The sequence below is a fragment of the Pterocles gutturalis genome, unplaced genomic scaffold, assembly GCF_000699245.1.
Source record: "Pterocles gutturalis isolate BGI_N339 unplaced genomic scaffold, ASM69924v1 scaffold931, whole genome shotgun sequence".
In the NCBI taxonomy this organism is placed as follows: domain Eukaryota; kingdom Metazoa; phylum Chordata; class Aves; order Pterocliformes; family Pteroclidae; genus Pterocles; species Pterocles gutturalis.
In genome coordinates, this window is record NW_010105098.1 from 25,269 (window position 1) to 41,570 (window position 16,302).

At 40.8% G+C, this 16,302-nt stretch overlaps 1 protein-coding gene across 1 annotated transcript in view; it reads right to left on the minus strand.

Moving 5' to 3' along the window:
* Positions 1-238: 238 nt before the first annotated feature.
* The window catches only part of LRMP (lymphoid-restricted membrane protein), a 38,828-nt gene continuing 22,764 nt past the window's right edge, over positions 239-16,302 (minus strand). Inside the window, exons 18-31 of the mRNA XM_010087236.1 lie at positions 9,671-9,787; positions 7,519-7,601; positions 7,313-7,385; positions 6,505-6,559; positions 6,390-6,417; positions 5,688-5,828; positions 5,133-5,267; positions 4,178-4,325; positions 3,249-3,292; positions 2,494-2,571; positions 2,325-2,389; positions 1,822-1,923; positions 1,547-1,651; positions 239-482 (exon numbers count right to left, since the gene is read on the minus strand). Of these exons, the coding sequence (XP_010085538.1) occupies positions 239-482; positions 1,547-1,651; positions 1,822-1,923; positions 2,325-2,389; positions 2,494-2,571; positions 3,249-3,292; positions 4,178-4,325; positions 5,133-5,267; positions 5,688-5,828; positions 6,390-6,417; positions 6,505-6,559; positions 7,313-7,385; positions 7,519-7,601; positions 9,671-9,787 (1,418 nt within the window). The remainder of the gene's footprint in view (positions 483-1,546; positions 1,652-1,821; positions 1,924-2,324; positions 2,390-2,493; positions 2,572-3,248; positions 3,293-4,177; positions 4,326-5,132; positions 5,268-5,687; positions 5,829-6,389; positions 6,418-6,504; positions 6,560-7,312; positions 7,386-7,518; positions 7,602-9,670; positions 9,788-16,302) is intronic.

Consider the following 16,302-nt stretch of genomic DNA (forward strand, 5'->3'; position numbering starts at 1 on the left):
TATTGTAAATCTGAACAGAACCGAGACCCTTTTAGGCCTTGTAAAGATGACTTTTGTCAGAATGGGAAGGGAGGAAGTTTTTCAATTTCAAGTCATGCTTTAGAAAAAAATAAGCTCCCCGAAAAACACCCACAACCCAACAAAACAAACCCAAATATGTAACCTTAAATATACTATCTCAGCTTCTCATACTATCATCCAGAACTCAGATGTGTAACTACAGAAGTCAGAACCTTTGTTATACTGGGGGTGGTCCATTGTGTTGAAGTCCTGTATACGGCCACAACAGTTGCTGTAGTGAAGTCCAGGAGTCCCCAGTTCCTACAGGTGCTGCATCTGCTGGTCTCTGAAGAGACAGCCCAGTGAGGAAGCTTGTAAGAGCAGCAAGAAGCACCAGGACAGAAACAGAAACCCAGAGAGTTTTGTTAGTGTTGGAAAAGGAAGTCTTGAAATGGGATGCCCATGATGACACAAAGTTGTACCTGCACAGAAGAGTAAGTCAGTGATTCAGTTTTTCTTGAAGTTGTAAGCCCTCTTCCCACCCCACTCCTTCACCCCCAAAAAACCTTAAAGCAAACTAGACCCCACAAACATACACATCCTTAACTATCAAAAGCAACAAGGTTGTTGCTGCATTGGGAGCTATGTACAGTGGTAGCTTATGCTCTGGGTTTAAAACGCAGACTTCAGTAAGCAGGTTCTTGATAAGCTGTTTAGGTGACTGACCCAACTCGTAAGTCCACTCATGCTCCTTGTACCACACAGTTTCTGAAAAGGATTCACAAAAGCTGCCTTGCAGATCATTAAGAAGTCTTGCTTGTAGAAAGCACTGAAAGTGATGGCCTTATGTTTTATTGTTTTCTAGGGCTTTGGTGGCTTCCTTGATGTTAGGGAGAAGTCTTGCCCTCACTAACTAACCAAATCCTAGACCTCTCATGACATTGGATACCTCCATCCTTTATCAAACAACAGGAGAAAATTATATTTGTTCTTGCTGTCTTTGGAGTTTTACACACTAGCATAATTTTCTCATCTCCCCCTCCATCAGGAAAGCTCACAGTGGAGGTTTAGCACTGGATATTCACATGGAATAAACAGTTTCTCTGCAGAGACAGCAGACCTCCTTTCTTGTAAGGCAAGGGCTTCCAGTGGGTACTCGTTTAGGACAGCACTCTTCCTTGATTTGAGATATTCTGAGAGGTTAGCTGGAGTAGTCTGGAGTTAGCAGCAACTTTGGCACACGCTAAGGCACAACTAGTTATCAAGATGGAAGTTTTGCACAAGCCTCAAATCCTTCATCATTTCTGCAGGAGTGCATGTTAGCATGACCTAGTAGCCTAGCTATAACAGCTATCACCAGGTAACCAAAAGAGGTGGGATCATAGCAGGAGGCTCCTCTTTACCTCAACATTTAGGATAAGTAATGAATCCCCGGTGGGAAGATTCCCTGGCATTAACAACCAAACCAAGGCTATGGCTTTACTTCCTCTTCCCACGTCCATCATCCAAACATTGCTTTACCTCACAGTGGTGTGAGAAAACTTACACTGACTCCAGGTTCCATCTTGATGAATATTTTCCTTTTTCAGAGATGCTTTCCTTCCTGGATGGTTGTTCTTGTACTTCAGCAGGTGTTTCCAACTGCTCATTTCTGTAAGCAAGCATTGACAGTTCCAAAGCTTTTCCATCAAGCATTCAATTTGACAGAGCTCACAATAGCTTCACTTTATAGCCCTGATCAGGTGGCAGACAGGAGTTCAATAAAAACAAACAATCAACCCTGCACACACACACCTCAGAGGAGGTTGCTGTTGAACTTACTTTGTTTCAGAATGTTCATCTTCATACTCTGCCCAGGAATACGTGCTAATGAACCGCTGTAGTGAAGGACGCTTCTCATGTTGCTTTGCTCCTAGTCGCCCCCTGTGATATTTTAAACAAAATTTGCCTTAATTTCCCTATCAGATATATAGCAGGAAATGCAAAATTTAGCAGCAGCCTACTCATTTCAGTAGGCCTTAGACAAATAAGTTTCAAAATCAGTTGCTAAAAATTGATTTTTTTTAAAAAAAAACCAAATCGATCAATACCAGGTACCTATTTCTCATCCTGTAGTTCTAATGCAAGACAGTTGAGGTAATTTTAAAAAAGAGCTGTAACATTTAGTCATGAAGGCTCAATTACCTATTGAAGCATATAAAATTAATGTGAAAGATGCAGCCTAAATGTTATTATACCTCAAGATGCTCCACAAGCTGCTTAATACAGGCACCATTTGAATAAAAAACTTAACCCTATTCAAAGACATGCCCAAGTAACTTTACCAACTGCTTGATCTCCTGGTGAATTTATCGCTTCGTTCATCTCCATCGGGTTCATGGAGCTGAGCCTAGAGAAGAAGTTTGGCACACTTACTGCATTTGCATTTTCACAGCTCAGCCCAGCCAGTTTTGAGAAAGTAAAGCACCTCACCATCTGGGAACCCTCACTTACCAGCGGCAACCCAATTCCTGCATTTCCAGTACTCCTAGGCACTGTTGCAATGCTAACTCTTCGGAGGGATGATGATGGCTATACAAATAAGAGGTATTACTGACTATCAAGGAATGACTGGATTACTCACTGATCACATAAAACACCATCTGTTTTTATACAAACTGTATAAAGAAAATAGATGTGGATATGTAGCCTGAAGTGACACAAAGAAGAATCAAATCAGAAGCACAGCCCAAACCATATTCTTTAAAGCAGCATCCTTCCACATTAACTTTTTTCCCCCCACCAAGCATCTGAGGTAAGGCTGGCTATACAGCTTCCAGCAAAATACCAAAAATGAATGTGTCTAAATTTCTCTAATGGTGCTCACAGGAATTCCTACAGTCAATTTGAATTGCTCCTGTCTATTTTTTTATCTTTCTGTGCTAAACCCTTTGTCTGTAACCCCAATGAGAGAACCACACGTGAGCAATATTTCTTAACCACTGCATCACAGCACAGCCCTTTCAGAAAATAAAGCTTTCATAGAAGCTGGAGTGGGACCACATGCAGTTCACTTGGGTTGATGGTGGAAGGTAAAGGTGATTGAAAAATATATCCTCATGCTTGATGACATCAGCCCATGTCTGACACAGAAAACCACCAAGTCAAGCATGTAGCAGAGCACCAGCACATGACAAAGCGAAAAACACAAGCACAGATGCACTTAAAAACATACTTGAAATTTCATCTTAGTCTGTAAGGGCCATTACCTTAAAGTTAAAAGAATTTGGTAGCTTTTTATTCGTAGATTCATCTGTGAAGAGATCAAACATCAGAAAGGCTTATAGGAATGCAGTAAGCCTTATGTGCAACTAAAGGTCTGACTTTCTGCAGTGTCTGTTTAAGCAAAGAGTGTATCAGAGTACTCTCAGAAAGCAGAAATGAGATTTCAGGAAAATGCTATTTCATTAGATGTTAATAATATTCACACATTATACATCCTCTACAAGCATCAGCTTCTGTTATCATTAAATGTATTCTTTTATTATCAAGTGTCCTGTTACGGGACAGTCTTTTACAGTCAGGAAGGAATAGCCTGGGATTCAGAAGCCTCCTGTGAGGATTTTACTAGTGTGTAACACTGCCCTTTCTGGTTTTAAAATACATTCTCTATTGTTCAGAAGAATTTAGTACTTCTTAGGCAAAGCCACAAGCGCACAGTGCCATTTGAAAACCTGACCACTGTACCATCTGCTTAGAGGGGGAAATTCAGAGCACCTGCACTTAAGGAGTCTGTAATTCATATTTAGAAAACAGCAGGAAGCATCTGCAGGGGGCAAAGCTCAGCTACCTGGAAATAGCTACTGGGAATGCTCCAGTGTGAACAAGCACCCAAATTTATTCCTCACATTGAATAAGATTGTCACCACCATGCACAATACACTTTTCTAAAAGCCAGAATGCTACTACATACTTGCAATGTTGCTCCCCCCACCCCGAGATCCATGACAGTTTACATACAAATCTAATTTCAGACAGTTGTTTCTAATACTGTTAGTAAATTGCTAATTTTTCCTCTGTTTTTAGGAAAGGAGACACAGCAGTAATAATAATCCCTCCACTTAAAATATTATGCTTCAACTTTAAGGGTCTCTCTGGCAGGTGCTAGAAAGACAACAAAGCAGCTTTTCTTAGTTACCTTGATCTCCAAGAGTACTAAAGGTCCTCTCATTCTGGAGCAGGACCTGTTTCAGCTCCTCAAGTTCTGCATGTTCTTTTGCATACATTCGCTTAAGGTTTTCCACATGTTGGATCATTACTTCCACAGCTTTGCTGACACGACTCTCCTAACAGAGTAAGGGCAACAGCAGTAGGAAAAAAAAAGAAGCAACTCTTTGAAGAGCTGCATCACGTTTAGAGTTTAAGACTTCCCCCCACCTCCACCTTTAACCATCTGCACTCTTCTTGTATCATTGTGATGTGACATTCTTGTATTTGTTCACCCTTTCAAAGTTTACAACACATGCCCAAGTTACACAGGTCTAATTTCTCCAGTAATTACTTTTATTCTAAAAGAAGTCTTCATTTTCTGAGCCCTTGCAACTCCTCCTCATCTTTCTCTGATCTACAGTCTCAGCTGCCACCACGGATTTGCTAGTATTGCCAAGTCATATTTTCATGTTGTTCTTTGGCATCATACACAATTACACATAACATTTGAGTAGGCCTTTGTAAATTTCCATAGAGTTAGCTTATTAACTGCCCTTTCCATAACAAACTGAAACAGCATTAAATCATTAAGACTACTGTTAGCACATTGCATTCTTGTGCTCTCTACTGTATAGATTGCTGCAAATTATTTTTAATATTTTTGGGCCTTTTTTGTTTTAAATCAGGACCCTATTTCTGTCATGTGTTTTTGCACAATGCTAGTGCAATGTGGCTGCTCTCAGTGCCTGGGATTCCTTATAATAACACAAACAGGGATCTGAGAAGAGAAACCAGGATTAAGCTGTACTGGTCAGTCTGCATCACATACACAAGATTCCCAAGTCTAGTTCTGCAAACAGAAGCCTACCAAACAGAGACTGCTATCCCTTTACATCTAGAAGCTTTTAACTTTATACAAAATACTTTCACATTAAAACAGTTACCTGATTAATAGCTCCCAACATCTCTGCTCTACTGGCAACTCGTGCTGCATACTGGCTAAGGAACTGCAAGCTTTTCTGCAACTTCTTAACAACCTCCTGTGCTTGATTATCTTCTTCACACAAAGGAACTAAAGCCTAAGAGGCATATTGGAAAAAAAACTGGTGTGAGATATTAGTAGAGAAAGAAGGGTGAACCCAACTGATGATACTGAAGAGTTGTGTTCAGGCCCACACAGTCACAAGGTCAGCATCCTCAGATACAGAACTGTATACATGCAGAAACTTCAGCTGACCTAGCATAAAATCAGCTGAAGACAGGGGTTCTTGCCAGATGTTTGTGCAACAGAAGAATTCCCCACTGCCTATGTGCACAATACACACAGATGAAGGTTACCTCTCAAATACTAAGTCTCATATTTCAACTGCATCACTAAAGAACTTTGTTCAGATTCTCTTAGTGTATTACACACATGCATCTTTAAAAGAGCCATATTAAGAGAGACACTTTCGCATGTGTTCATCTCATCCACCCTACCAGCTTTGGCCAATACTAACCTCTAGCATTTTTAGAGCATTTGTGATCTCCTTTTTCAAATTTTCTTCAGCCAAGTCTCGGGACCTTTCTTCAAGCTTCACTCTCTTGTCCAAGGTAAACAAGTCACATTTAAAACCTAAAGACAATCTCAGAAATTCAGCCTGTTATGGGAGAAGAAGAGATTTCAGAATAATACAAGTGTTACAGTTTTTAAAAAAGAGATTTGGATACTGACATAACATTTGAGACTGTACCCCATGAACAAAGTTATAGGAGAGATACAGAAGAGCAAGCAAACATAGCACACTGCCCAAAAGCCAGTCTTCCCATCTGTAGTGATAGGGGAAATAATCTGCAGCCAGAATAGGTGATATCCTGGCAGCATGCCACATGCCATCTGCATCTTTTGACAAAACTATCTTAAAACAGCACATTCTGCCTGGAAGGAGGCCACAGCTATGCTCCTTCAAGCTTGCAATCAAATGTTTCAGTAGGGACAAGTCTTTTGTTCAGTTTTGCAGATTTCCACCTTTTCCTAATTCATCCCTTCCAAAATTTCCATTGGGCTTGGAAGGACAGATTTCAGAAGCCAACATACAGAAATACATCCAGTTTAAGCTATGCAGCATCCTTGTTTCACATAGGAAAAGATATTAATCAGGGCTTATCTACAAGATCTCTGTTGTCCAAGATACTTAAGGATACAAGCAGTCAAGATTTACCTCCACTTCTTTCTCATTAGGGGAGTCACTGTTAAGATAAGAAAAAGAAATCATGTAACAGGCTGCAGCTTTAAATTCATACCTGCAGGTGATCATTGAAAACTGGAATACTTACGGCTCCTTTTGCTTTGTTTTATCTCCTTTAATGCCACCTGCAGTGGGTGAACTCCCTGAGAATAAACAAAAAAAAGTTCTCAGCCAAAAGTGAAAAAACAGCCCCCCAAAAACAGCCTGTGAAATCCTTTTAAGCTTCAACTGAAGCCACTGATGAAGATTTCCAGTGTCAACTCCTGCCAATGAAAACAACTTGTATACCTCAGAGTATATTAGAGTATCAGTAAGACAGCACAGCACTGTCACTTGTTCCTTCAACTGACATCTAATTAGTACAGGAGTCATTAACTATAGGTTTTCGCTTAAATCCCCAGCCCATAGGTTCAAGATGTTACATAACCACCTTTTAGTGAACTCCAAAGGTAAAAGGTGAGGTGACTATAAGAACAGATATCTAAGCACAGTTCAGTAGAAACATCATCCTACTTGTCTATATCACACTATCCCAAGCTCTAGCTAGCACAGAGGATGCTGCTTTACAAATCTATGTGGAGAGCAGGCATGCCAGAATTGTTTCAAAATATCCCAGCTCCTAAGAAATTTTCCCTTCTGTCTAAAGGAAAAACAGAGTTGGTTAGATCAGTATCAGTAGAAATCAGAGAAGCAGATTTTGCACAGTAACATTTTCCTTCTCTTGCTGCTAATCCATTTTGATCTCTAACTGCAGCTATTATTCCTTAAAACACAAACTCCTCATAGAACTTGGTGTGGGGCAGGCGGCTCTCTGTACCTCTTTACAGTTTTTCACCCGGTGACCAAGACATGCACTCCAGTGAGTTACACAAGTGCGTTAAGCAAAAACGTCTTACCTTTCCTACTAGGAACCACAGCTGGTGCTTCCTCTCTCTGCTCTTTATTATTTTTCTTTTCCTGGTCCACCTCCTAAAGGCATATCAGAGAGTACGTCAGCAAGGGGACAGCCACACCACCACTGGAGGGGCCTGTCCCCTCCTGCAATATTTTTCTTTGTCACTGCACAGCTAGTTCTATGTCTCACTGTCACCAGGACTCTTACCAGCTCTTGTTTTAAAAGATTTTGAAATGCAGTTTTGTGTTCTTCCATCACAGGGCAGAATTCCATCTTGGCCAGCTCTGCTCCTGGGGAGAAACATTCCATAAACCAAATGTAACGATAAAAACAAAGTAAGCCTCCAACATGCAGGGTACTAGCTGTGGACCAACAAGACTAAAAGAAATTTAAGCAAATGACAGGAGAGTACATTAACAAGGAGAGGCAGCAGCAAAGAGCACTATAAATACATAAAGGAAGAAGTGGGATGATAATTGTTTGACTTGAAAAGAATCCCAATAAGAAGTGTTACAAGTCTGCAAGTGAGATTATTACTCCTGGTTGTAGTTGCTGTAGTTGAAGTTGCAAGAGTTACAGTAATATTCCTTTTGATAAATGAATTTCATTATTTTGCTGTCAGCATGGGGGTGTTTTGTTTGTTTGCTACTTAGAGACTTCATAATTGATTTTTATTTGTAATTCTGTAAGTAGAGAAATATGTAAAAAAATCCCATGCACAAACTAACAGGAGAAGTGATGAGTCTTTGTAACTATCTTTTCATGTTACGGAATATCAGATGAAGTCAAGAAATAGATGCTACTTCAGCTGCTGTTTCAGAGGAGCTCGAGTATAAGCAGGTCATGAAATGCATACAGTTGTGGTATTTCAGATGTCCATGAGCTTTGAACATAGTCTGACACTTGGGCTGTCCTTTGTACGTAAAAGCTGAACTAGCAAGGTGCTGGTAGAGCCAACCAAAGAACTCTTTGCCAGATGAGTGGTAATGAACTGAGTTCAGGAACTGATGATGCTAGATCAAATGCAACACAGTTTCAAGTACTGCAATTTAGACAAGTTTTAAAGCAGGCAAAAATAACCTCCAGAAAGACAGTCAAAAAGATTTAAAAAGGAAGATATTTAAGAAACTTAAAGCCTGAGAGTCACACTAGTTTCTTGTGTGGCAGTAACTCTGGTAGCGATTTATACCTTTTAGATTATCTAGGATTTTTCTTTTTTTGGCTGTTGATGTAGTCACACACCCCCACAAAGATGCAAATCAAAGAAATGGCACAACAACCACCAGCTTCAGATTTGAAGTGCTTTTTCTTTTTAGCCTTCACATTAATAACAACTTCTGCTTAGCACTCCCTTTTGTCACTGCTGGTTGCTGCAGCAGCCCTGCATATCTGACCGGACCCCCAAACACCTTTAGAAGACATTGTGTTGTACTAGCAAAAACCACAAGTGGAGATTCAGCATCTCCATTTTAATACTAGAAACTTTCTATTCAGAGGTGTGCAACAGGATCTCAGACTCTAAAGCTGTTTGGATTCTTATCTGTTTTGCATATCTGTTTCCTCCTTGCCAAAGGCACCTAGACCACATATGAAAATTAACTGCAGAGGCAAATTAGTAGAAAGAAAACACATTTAAGTGAAGGGACTGAATTAGATGTCAGGAAGATAGTACTAAAGAAAGAAACAAAACCAAACAAGAAGTGACAACAAAGAGTCTTGTATTTAGGTAAAGGTTAAAAAATGGTTACAAACAAGCACACACATCCTGTGCTGCTTATTCAGATTTTTTTTAAAAATAGCTTAAACCTACACAGCATATGCGTAGTCGAGTTTTTTTAAAAACTTTAAGTGAAAGAAGCACTATCAAATCTGGTAATAATTCCTCTGGGTGTTTAAAGCTATAGCAGAAGACAGAACCATACACAAAGGCCTCTATCCTCATCTCTCCTCTTGACCTATCCCTGCTTCTCGTGCGCTGAACATCAGTTTTGAAAGAGAGGAGAGCATTATTTAGTCTAGCTATGTGTCAAACTTTTAAAGAAACATGAAAATATTCTCTCCCCTCCCAGAACTGCCTAGGGTTTACTACCCACACAATGTTCTGTCAGCTGAGCAAGCATCAGGACTTCACCAAGTGATTTTATGTTCACATCCTGCAGTGCTGTAGGCCACTGGCCGTCTGTAAGTAGGTAAAGCCTTATTCCTACTCAGAGTTTCAGGGAGGGTTGAGAGCACTTGCAGGCAAAAATAGAAATCCACAGGTTATTTTTCTTCCTCAGCTTCCTCACTTCAAAACTGCACTGGGAGCAAGCTATTTCCTCACAGCATGAGTGCCAGTGCGCTGCGGCAGTTACTGTACCTGCTACAGGACCAGCTGGATCCTTATCGTTGTTTTTCTCCATTGCTACAGAAGTCAGCACATCTTCCTCTTTTTTGTGTGAGCCCTTGGGTGGTTTTTCCTCCATAACAAGGCAGCCTATAACATCAGGCAACAGAAGGCAGAACTCTTACTTTTCAGTAAATGCATAGACTTGAGTGTATCTATTTCCAAGACTTTCAGTGCAAAGTGTTCATGTATCTGTGCCCCAAATTAAGGGCTTACCTGTTATTGGTGCAGTGCTTTCCAAAGAGGGTGTAAGAACTTCCGGGGGTGAAGTTAAGTGATCACTGCCAAAACAAATATATTTCAGATACTCATCCTTATTATAAAATCTTGATAAAGCCTTTTAAAGGCTTGCTTAGAACCTGACCTGGATGGGATCAGACTGGCTGGTAGTGTTGGCTCTGCACAGTCAATCTTGATGGAAACAGAGAAGAATTAGTATCAGGGAAAGGGTTGCCATGCGAGTAGAAGATTTGTATAACAAAGTTTAAGTAATTTCCCCAGCTGTGCCTAAGTTATTTCAGCAGTGAAGGACTAGATGGCAAGTGCATGCAGACTCATCTGCTAGTCTAAAGCCACACATACATACAATACGTAGCTTAGCACATTGTCGTCATTAGGAGCAATAACAATGTTTCTGCAGAAATCTTATCTCAGGAATATCATACTTAGAGATGTATTTTGGTTCCTGACTTCATGTTTTGCTTCTAATGCACATTTTCAAGTGACCAATGTATGTGTTACTGTACCACTGTTTTATCTTAATGCTGTGCATCAAGAAATATCCATTTTCAAGGTCTTGACCTCCAACCCCCCAAGTGAGGTGCACAGAGCTTTGCTCAGTTATAGATGTCAGACTCATTTAAGTAAATAAAAGTGTTACTGTTAACAGCTTGACCAAGCAGATGATTCATTATGCAGAAAACTTGGGTGTTGTGTAGTACATTTTAGTGTCTGTCTTTGAGTGACACTAGTTTTCAATATTATATATAACAATTACATAGCCACTTCAAAAGCCTTCAAGGCTTCTTCCTTTGTATGCAAAGAGCAGAAAGGCACTCAGCAGTTAAAAGCTGGTGTGTACTTATTCTCATGTTCCTTTAGCCACTACAGTGTGGTTCTGGACCAGAGTCTTATCACATCACAGGCAAAACCAACATCCTCTTAAGTCTTTTAATATGGCAAGGGAGATGCTGAACGGGTACCTCATTTCACCCTAGGTAACTCCAGCATGCTTAAGTCAATTGATAGATTGGTCTCTCTTTATGGGCAAACATACAGGGTGAAACAGAGTTTTAAAGGGTTGAGTCAGTAATGGTTCATGATGAACTTCACCCATTGCTCAAGAGGACTGATGAATAGAGAAAAAAAGAAACCACAACACAAAACACACCAAACCTATTTCCAAGCAGAGAAGGTATGAAGCTAGACAGCTTTGGGTAGCTCCCTACACATCAAGTATCCAAGAGCACTATTGAAGTCAAGGCAGGGACAGCAGAAAAAAACCCAAAACACCACATATCAGCAAGTGATCATCTATGTTCTAGTATCTTTTCTCTTCCTCATCAAACATCCTCAGAGGACCCAGGAAACCTAGCAAAGTTGAAAAGAAGGTAACCAAGGCCCCCAGTCACTTCCAGGAGCAACTGACTTATCCCAGCATGATTACGTGCCTTCTCTCTCCTCTCCACCACCCATCAGAGCTCAACTGCACTCAGAGCCTTGCCCTGACCTGCCGGATGTTTCCTCTAATGCAAATCCAGACTATTTTTATACTTATTTAAATTATCTATTATTAAATAATAGAAGTACAGCATTGCAGTTACCCTGTTCAGGCCATTAGGTCTACAGGAATATAGGGGAAAGAAGGTGAAAATTAAGAGCATGTTGGAATGAAAACAAAAGAAATCTGAAGGGCTTTTAAAACACACACACCCCCCCACACAAACAAGAAAAATCTTGCATCACCTGGAACTGACTAAAGTGATACATTATTGTACATGCCCTCTCGCTCCCCAGATAATCGCATGGTCAGTGGTTTCTGTTTCCAATGAAGGAAAATCCTCAATTCATTTTTTAAAGTCCATACAGACTATTAAGATTGTGAGCTCCCATGGACTGCACAGGGTACACTTAAAGACAAAAAACAACAAGAATAAACCCCCACATTCAGAATTTTCTAGTAAAATCTGTTTGTACAAAGCATTAGAGAATGGTTCTTTTTCCTAACAAAAGGATTGTGTCACAGAAGATCCTGCAGTACAATCCTAATTACTTTTTCTCCCCCCTCAATCCTTTTGAGTAGTGTAATAATCCAAGGATCCTCTATCACAGCAGACAAATTCTGGCCACAGTCTTGTATAACTCCTCCCAAACAAGCATTAACATTAAAAAACAGCTGGTAGGCCTTCCAAGATTGTGATACGACTTTCACATTTATAAAAGAAAACCAGTCTAAAAAGCCCAAGCTTCATCCAGCTCTCACAAGAGCTCCTTTATTAAGTAGCCCCTAAACTCCTACAGTGACAACACTTAGACAAGACAATTTGAGTTAGTTACATACTGAAGGGCTCAATCTGCTCAAACATATCTGCAAACACAGTTTAACAAAAAAAAGATAAAACACCTAGGGAGTCTTTTCCTATTAAACAAAGGCATTCAAATTTTGGTGCACATGACAATTTCTAGAACAGATACTGGACACAGCCTGTTTGCTTTTTCTCTGGGACAAGGTTTAACATCTTAATTTTCCCCCTCTAAAATAGTCACACAGAAATTTTATATATTGAAAAAGAAAAATGGAAAAGTGACATTTCTGAGCCCAGCTGGAATTACAGAAAGCTCACAAGCAATGAAATACAGGCATTTCAAGCACCTTTGCAAGGCTGTGACTTTCCAGAAGGACCAGATAAAGAGAGAGCCCTTAAGATTATCCTTTTCAAGGTAGCTTAAGTAATAGCAGCACAAGCTAGGTAAGTTCCTTACCCGCTCTACCCCAACAGAGCAGTATGCTGAAACCACAGGTAGCCCCCACCACTTTTACTTTTTATCCTCACTGCACTTGCTGCCTTGATTTGCCACTACAACCAGACCACTGCTGCAGGTGCCACACACCAGCGAGGGTAGGTCTGAGGTTGCCTGCAAAGGTTATTTCCAGGTTCACAGAAAACACTGACCAATATTCCTCCATCATCACCACCAACATCAATACTGGGGCAATATTCTTCCATCATCACCACCACCATCAATACTGGGGTTTGTAAAGCTAATTAGAAGCCTTACGTGGCAGGGTTGAGGTCTAGAATTCAACAGTGAGTATTATGGCACTGAGCACAGAGCAAAACAAGGTGTGCTGAGCTGCAGCTCATCTTGCTGTTGCCATGAGAAAACCAACTGACAGCTCAAGCTGTAGATGCAGGATTCAATACAGCAGTGAAGGCATATCTAGCACACCAGCTGAAGGAAAGCTTTCATACAGGAAAAATATCATTTGTCAGCTGTTACACAATAATGGTGGGAGAAAGTGCAGAGAAAGGCAGCACTCACAACAAAAGCATCCTGTGGCTTCTTGCAGGTGGGTAAAAAGAGCAGAGACTTCCCTAGCAAACTGAATATTACTGCAGAAACACTGTCTCAAGCCTTGAAACCACATTTAAAATAGTCCCCAGATAAAAGCATGGTCCAGACAAACATCAAGACATTTAGGTCTGTAACTACAGTATTCCAGAAGTGTGCCCAAATAAAAGGGACTACCCCACACAGAACAAGACATCACAGCACCCTACTGACAGATGCCAGCTCCATTCACCTTGGAGCAGTGCTAATTTATAGCTGCTCAATCTGGATCTGGGTCCAAGTAGGGCACTAAATACTTGAACCCATTTGAAACCACATCTGGGACACCAGAGACGGCACTCACCTCAGTAAGTGAAGAGTCCATCATTGTAATGGAAACAGGAAGGTCTGCATCAGTATAGTTACCAGCAGAGCATATTTTCCACCTGGCAATACACATTTTATTTGCATGTTGCCCAAACAACAGTGAGATACATTGCCCATTTTCCTTAAGCACATAACAACTGAAGTCACCACTATCTGTATAGTCAGACAGCTGGTCTCTCAGAGAAAGACAAATTCACCACTTACATCAATCCCTCCTCCCCCAAACAGAAAGAACCACCACCAGTCCCTTCTCCCAACCTCCTCCACACTGCACAATTCTACAGAAAACTAGTGGCAAAAGCTTCAAGAACTGCAGAGTGGTTTTTTTTGCTGCAGACTGCCTGCCTCTGCATCTTCAGGAACATCCTTCTCTTTTAAAATATTCACTGACAATATTTAGTTAGCTTTCATAATCTTAAGCAGTTCAATCTCAATTTAAAGATCTAAGGAGGCAGCTTTGATAAGCAAAGACCTCAGAACTCCTGCTCTAAACTCGGCAAAAAAAGATATGACTCCTCAAAGCCAACAGGATTTTGGCTCCTATATGGGAATGTCAGTTGTGAGTTAAATACTGAACACAGACACAAGAATGCCTACATCATGCCTCAGTTCTCCAGCATGAAATGGAAATACCATCACCATATTTGAGAGTGGTCATACCAACAGTTTCAGTAAAAACTTTTAATATTACTTTTGTGCATAGAAGCAAAGCATCACTGTCAGCTGACCACCCAGTGTCCAGTATTTCCTATGAAAGACTTCCTGCTGTTGAACTCAAGCATGTGCTGGGGATACAGCTTTCCCTTGGACCCTGCCAGATTTGGTGGACTGTTCCACCTTAGACTCCAAAGAAGTTTTCTGCCATCTTACTGGCACCCCACTGATGTCACATCTGAGGTGGATGCATGTCCCAGATTGCACCTTTCAAATGCGTAGCTGCCAAAGCTCGTTCTACAAGGCTGATCCCATCCGTGCACAGGAGAGTTATTTAAGCATGAGGTTTCCAAGGCCAGAGCATCTGTTAAGAGAGACAAGTGTGAAGACTGGCTGTCGTTGGTAAAGTTGGCTTTAGTCACATATCAGTTTTTGTCTAAGTCTAAAATAATAAAGAAGTAGACCAACCGAATACAGATCTACAATAAGGCAGCTTCCACCTTGGCACGAAAGGGTTAGGTTATGTGGCTTTAACATATTTTGTAGATGGAGAATCTGCAGCACCTCGGGATGAGGATTTTTCATCAGTTGGATTATAGAAACTTCCACATAGGACAGCTTTGTTGTAGGGAATTGTTTTGTGTGGCAGAGAGGGCTGGGAAATACATTTTTTTTGTATCAGCAGTTGATTGGTGCAAGCTGAGAATGTCTGCCTTATTTGTGGCTGGATTTTGATATTGCAGCAAGCTGCAAGAACACTAAATTGGCCCACTGAAACAGCCCTTTCAGAGCAGCAGAGTGCTCTTATAAGGAGCATGTGCAGTCAAGCAACATCTTCTTCCATGTACGCCAATATGGCACAGAATTACGTTTGAGGATTTTATAGTTTGTGTGAGAACAGACACTGTGTTGTACCAGCTTACTCTGGAAGAAACACTTGGTCTATAAAATCCCAAATGCACTCTGCAGCTCTGTGGCCCTGCAATATGTGTCTGTCAGTGGTGGTGCAGGGAAATACAAACACCTTATGAATGCAGCAGAAATCAACAAATACAATTATTTGATTCTCAGCATCTATGTTAACCATTCGAGTTTTTAAACCAGGACTGACCTCAGTCAGTAGCAAAGCAGGATATCACTTGCTATCTCAGCCTATGCCAGTCCACAGAATGATTAGGAAGAACATAACTCAAGCCATTTCAATCCAGACTGGCAAGCATCTTGTCAGGATTATACTTAGATGTACGATTTATACCATTCCTTAAGCTTTTGGGGACTCCTGTTAGGATGACAGGCAGCCACCTTGTCAGCCTTTAATTGCAAGCATTATAAATGTGGTTCAGGCTCCTGGATTACATGCAAAAATAGGCTAAGCCAACAATAGATTTTCCACATTCTGCCAGCATACTTGTGATACTGTTCCATACCACAAATCAACTCTGCCTATATGTAAGGAGAGAGAAAAATGGACAACACCACCAGGTCTTACCTAGCAGAGGTGTACCATGCCAGCATGAAATATCTGAGTGCAGTGTCCCAGGAAGTTCACTGCGTAAGGTGGATCCTTCGCTCCACAGTTGTTTAGAGCAATGGGTCTGCTAATTGAAAAAATAGAAAGTGCCACTGTTGTTCAATCACACTGAATACATCAATGCCACCAGCTCCCCCCTCCACACATGCAGTTGTATCTGCATAATGGAATACTAACAGCTGTACAAATACATCATCTGTAAGGCGCTCACATCCTTAACAGACAGAACAAATACAGGAAGAGATAGAATAATTCAACTTTAGATTTGCAACAGGTATTTGTTAAGCTAGGTCTGGAACTAAATACTGAAAGAAAACAGTCAAGACAAGCAGAACAGGAGAACCAAAAAACCCAACAACAATTAAACCCTGTGTGGGGTGGGAACCCCCAAAAACAAACAAACAAAAAAAAAAACAAACAAGCCCTAAACAACTGAGAAGGGGAGCATTCCTCCAGTGTCCAGCACCTGCTACACAGGTCA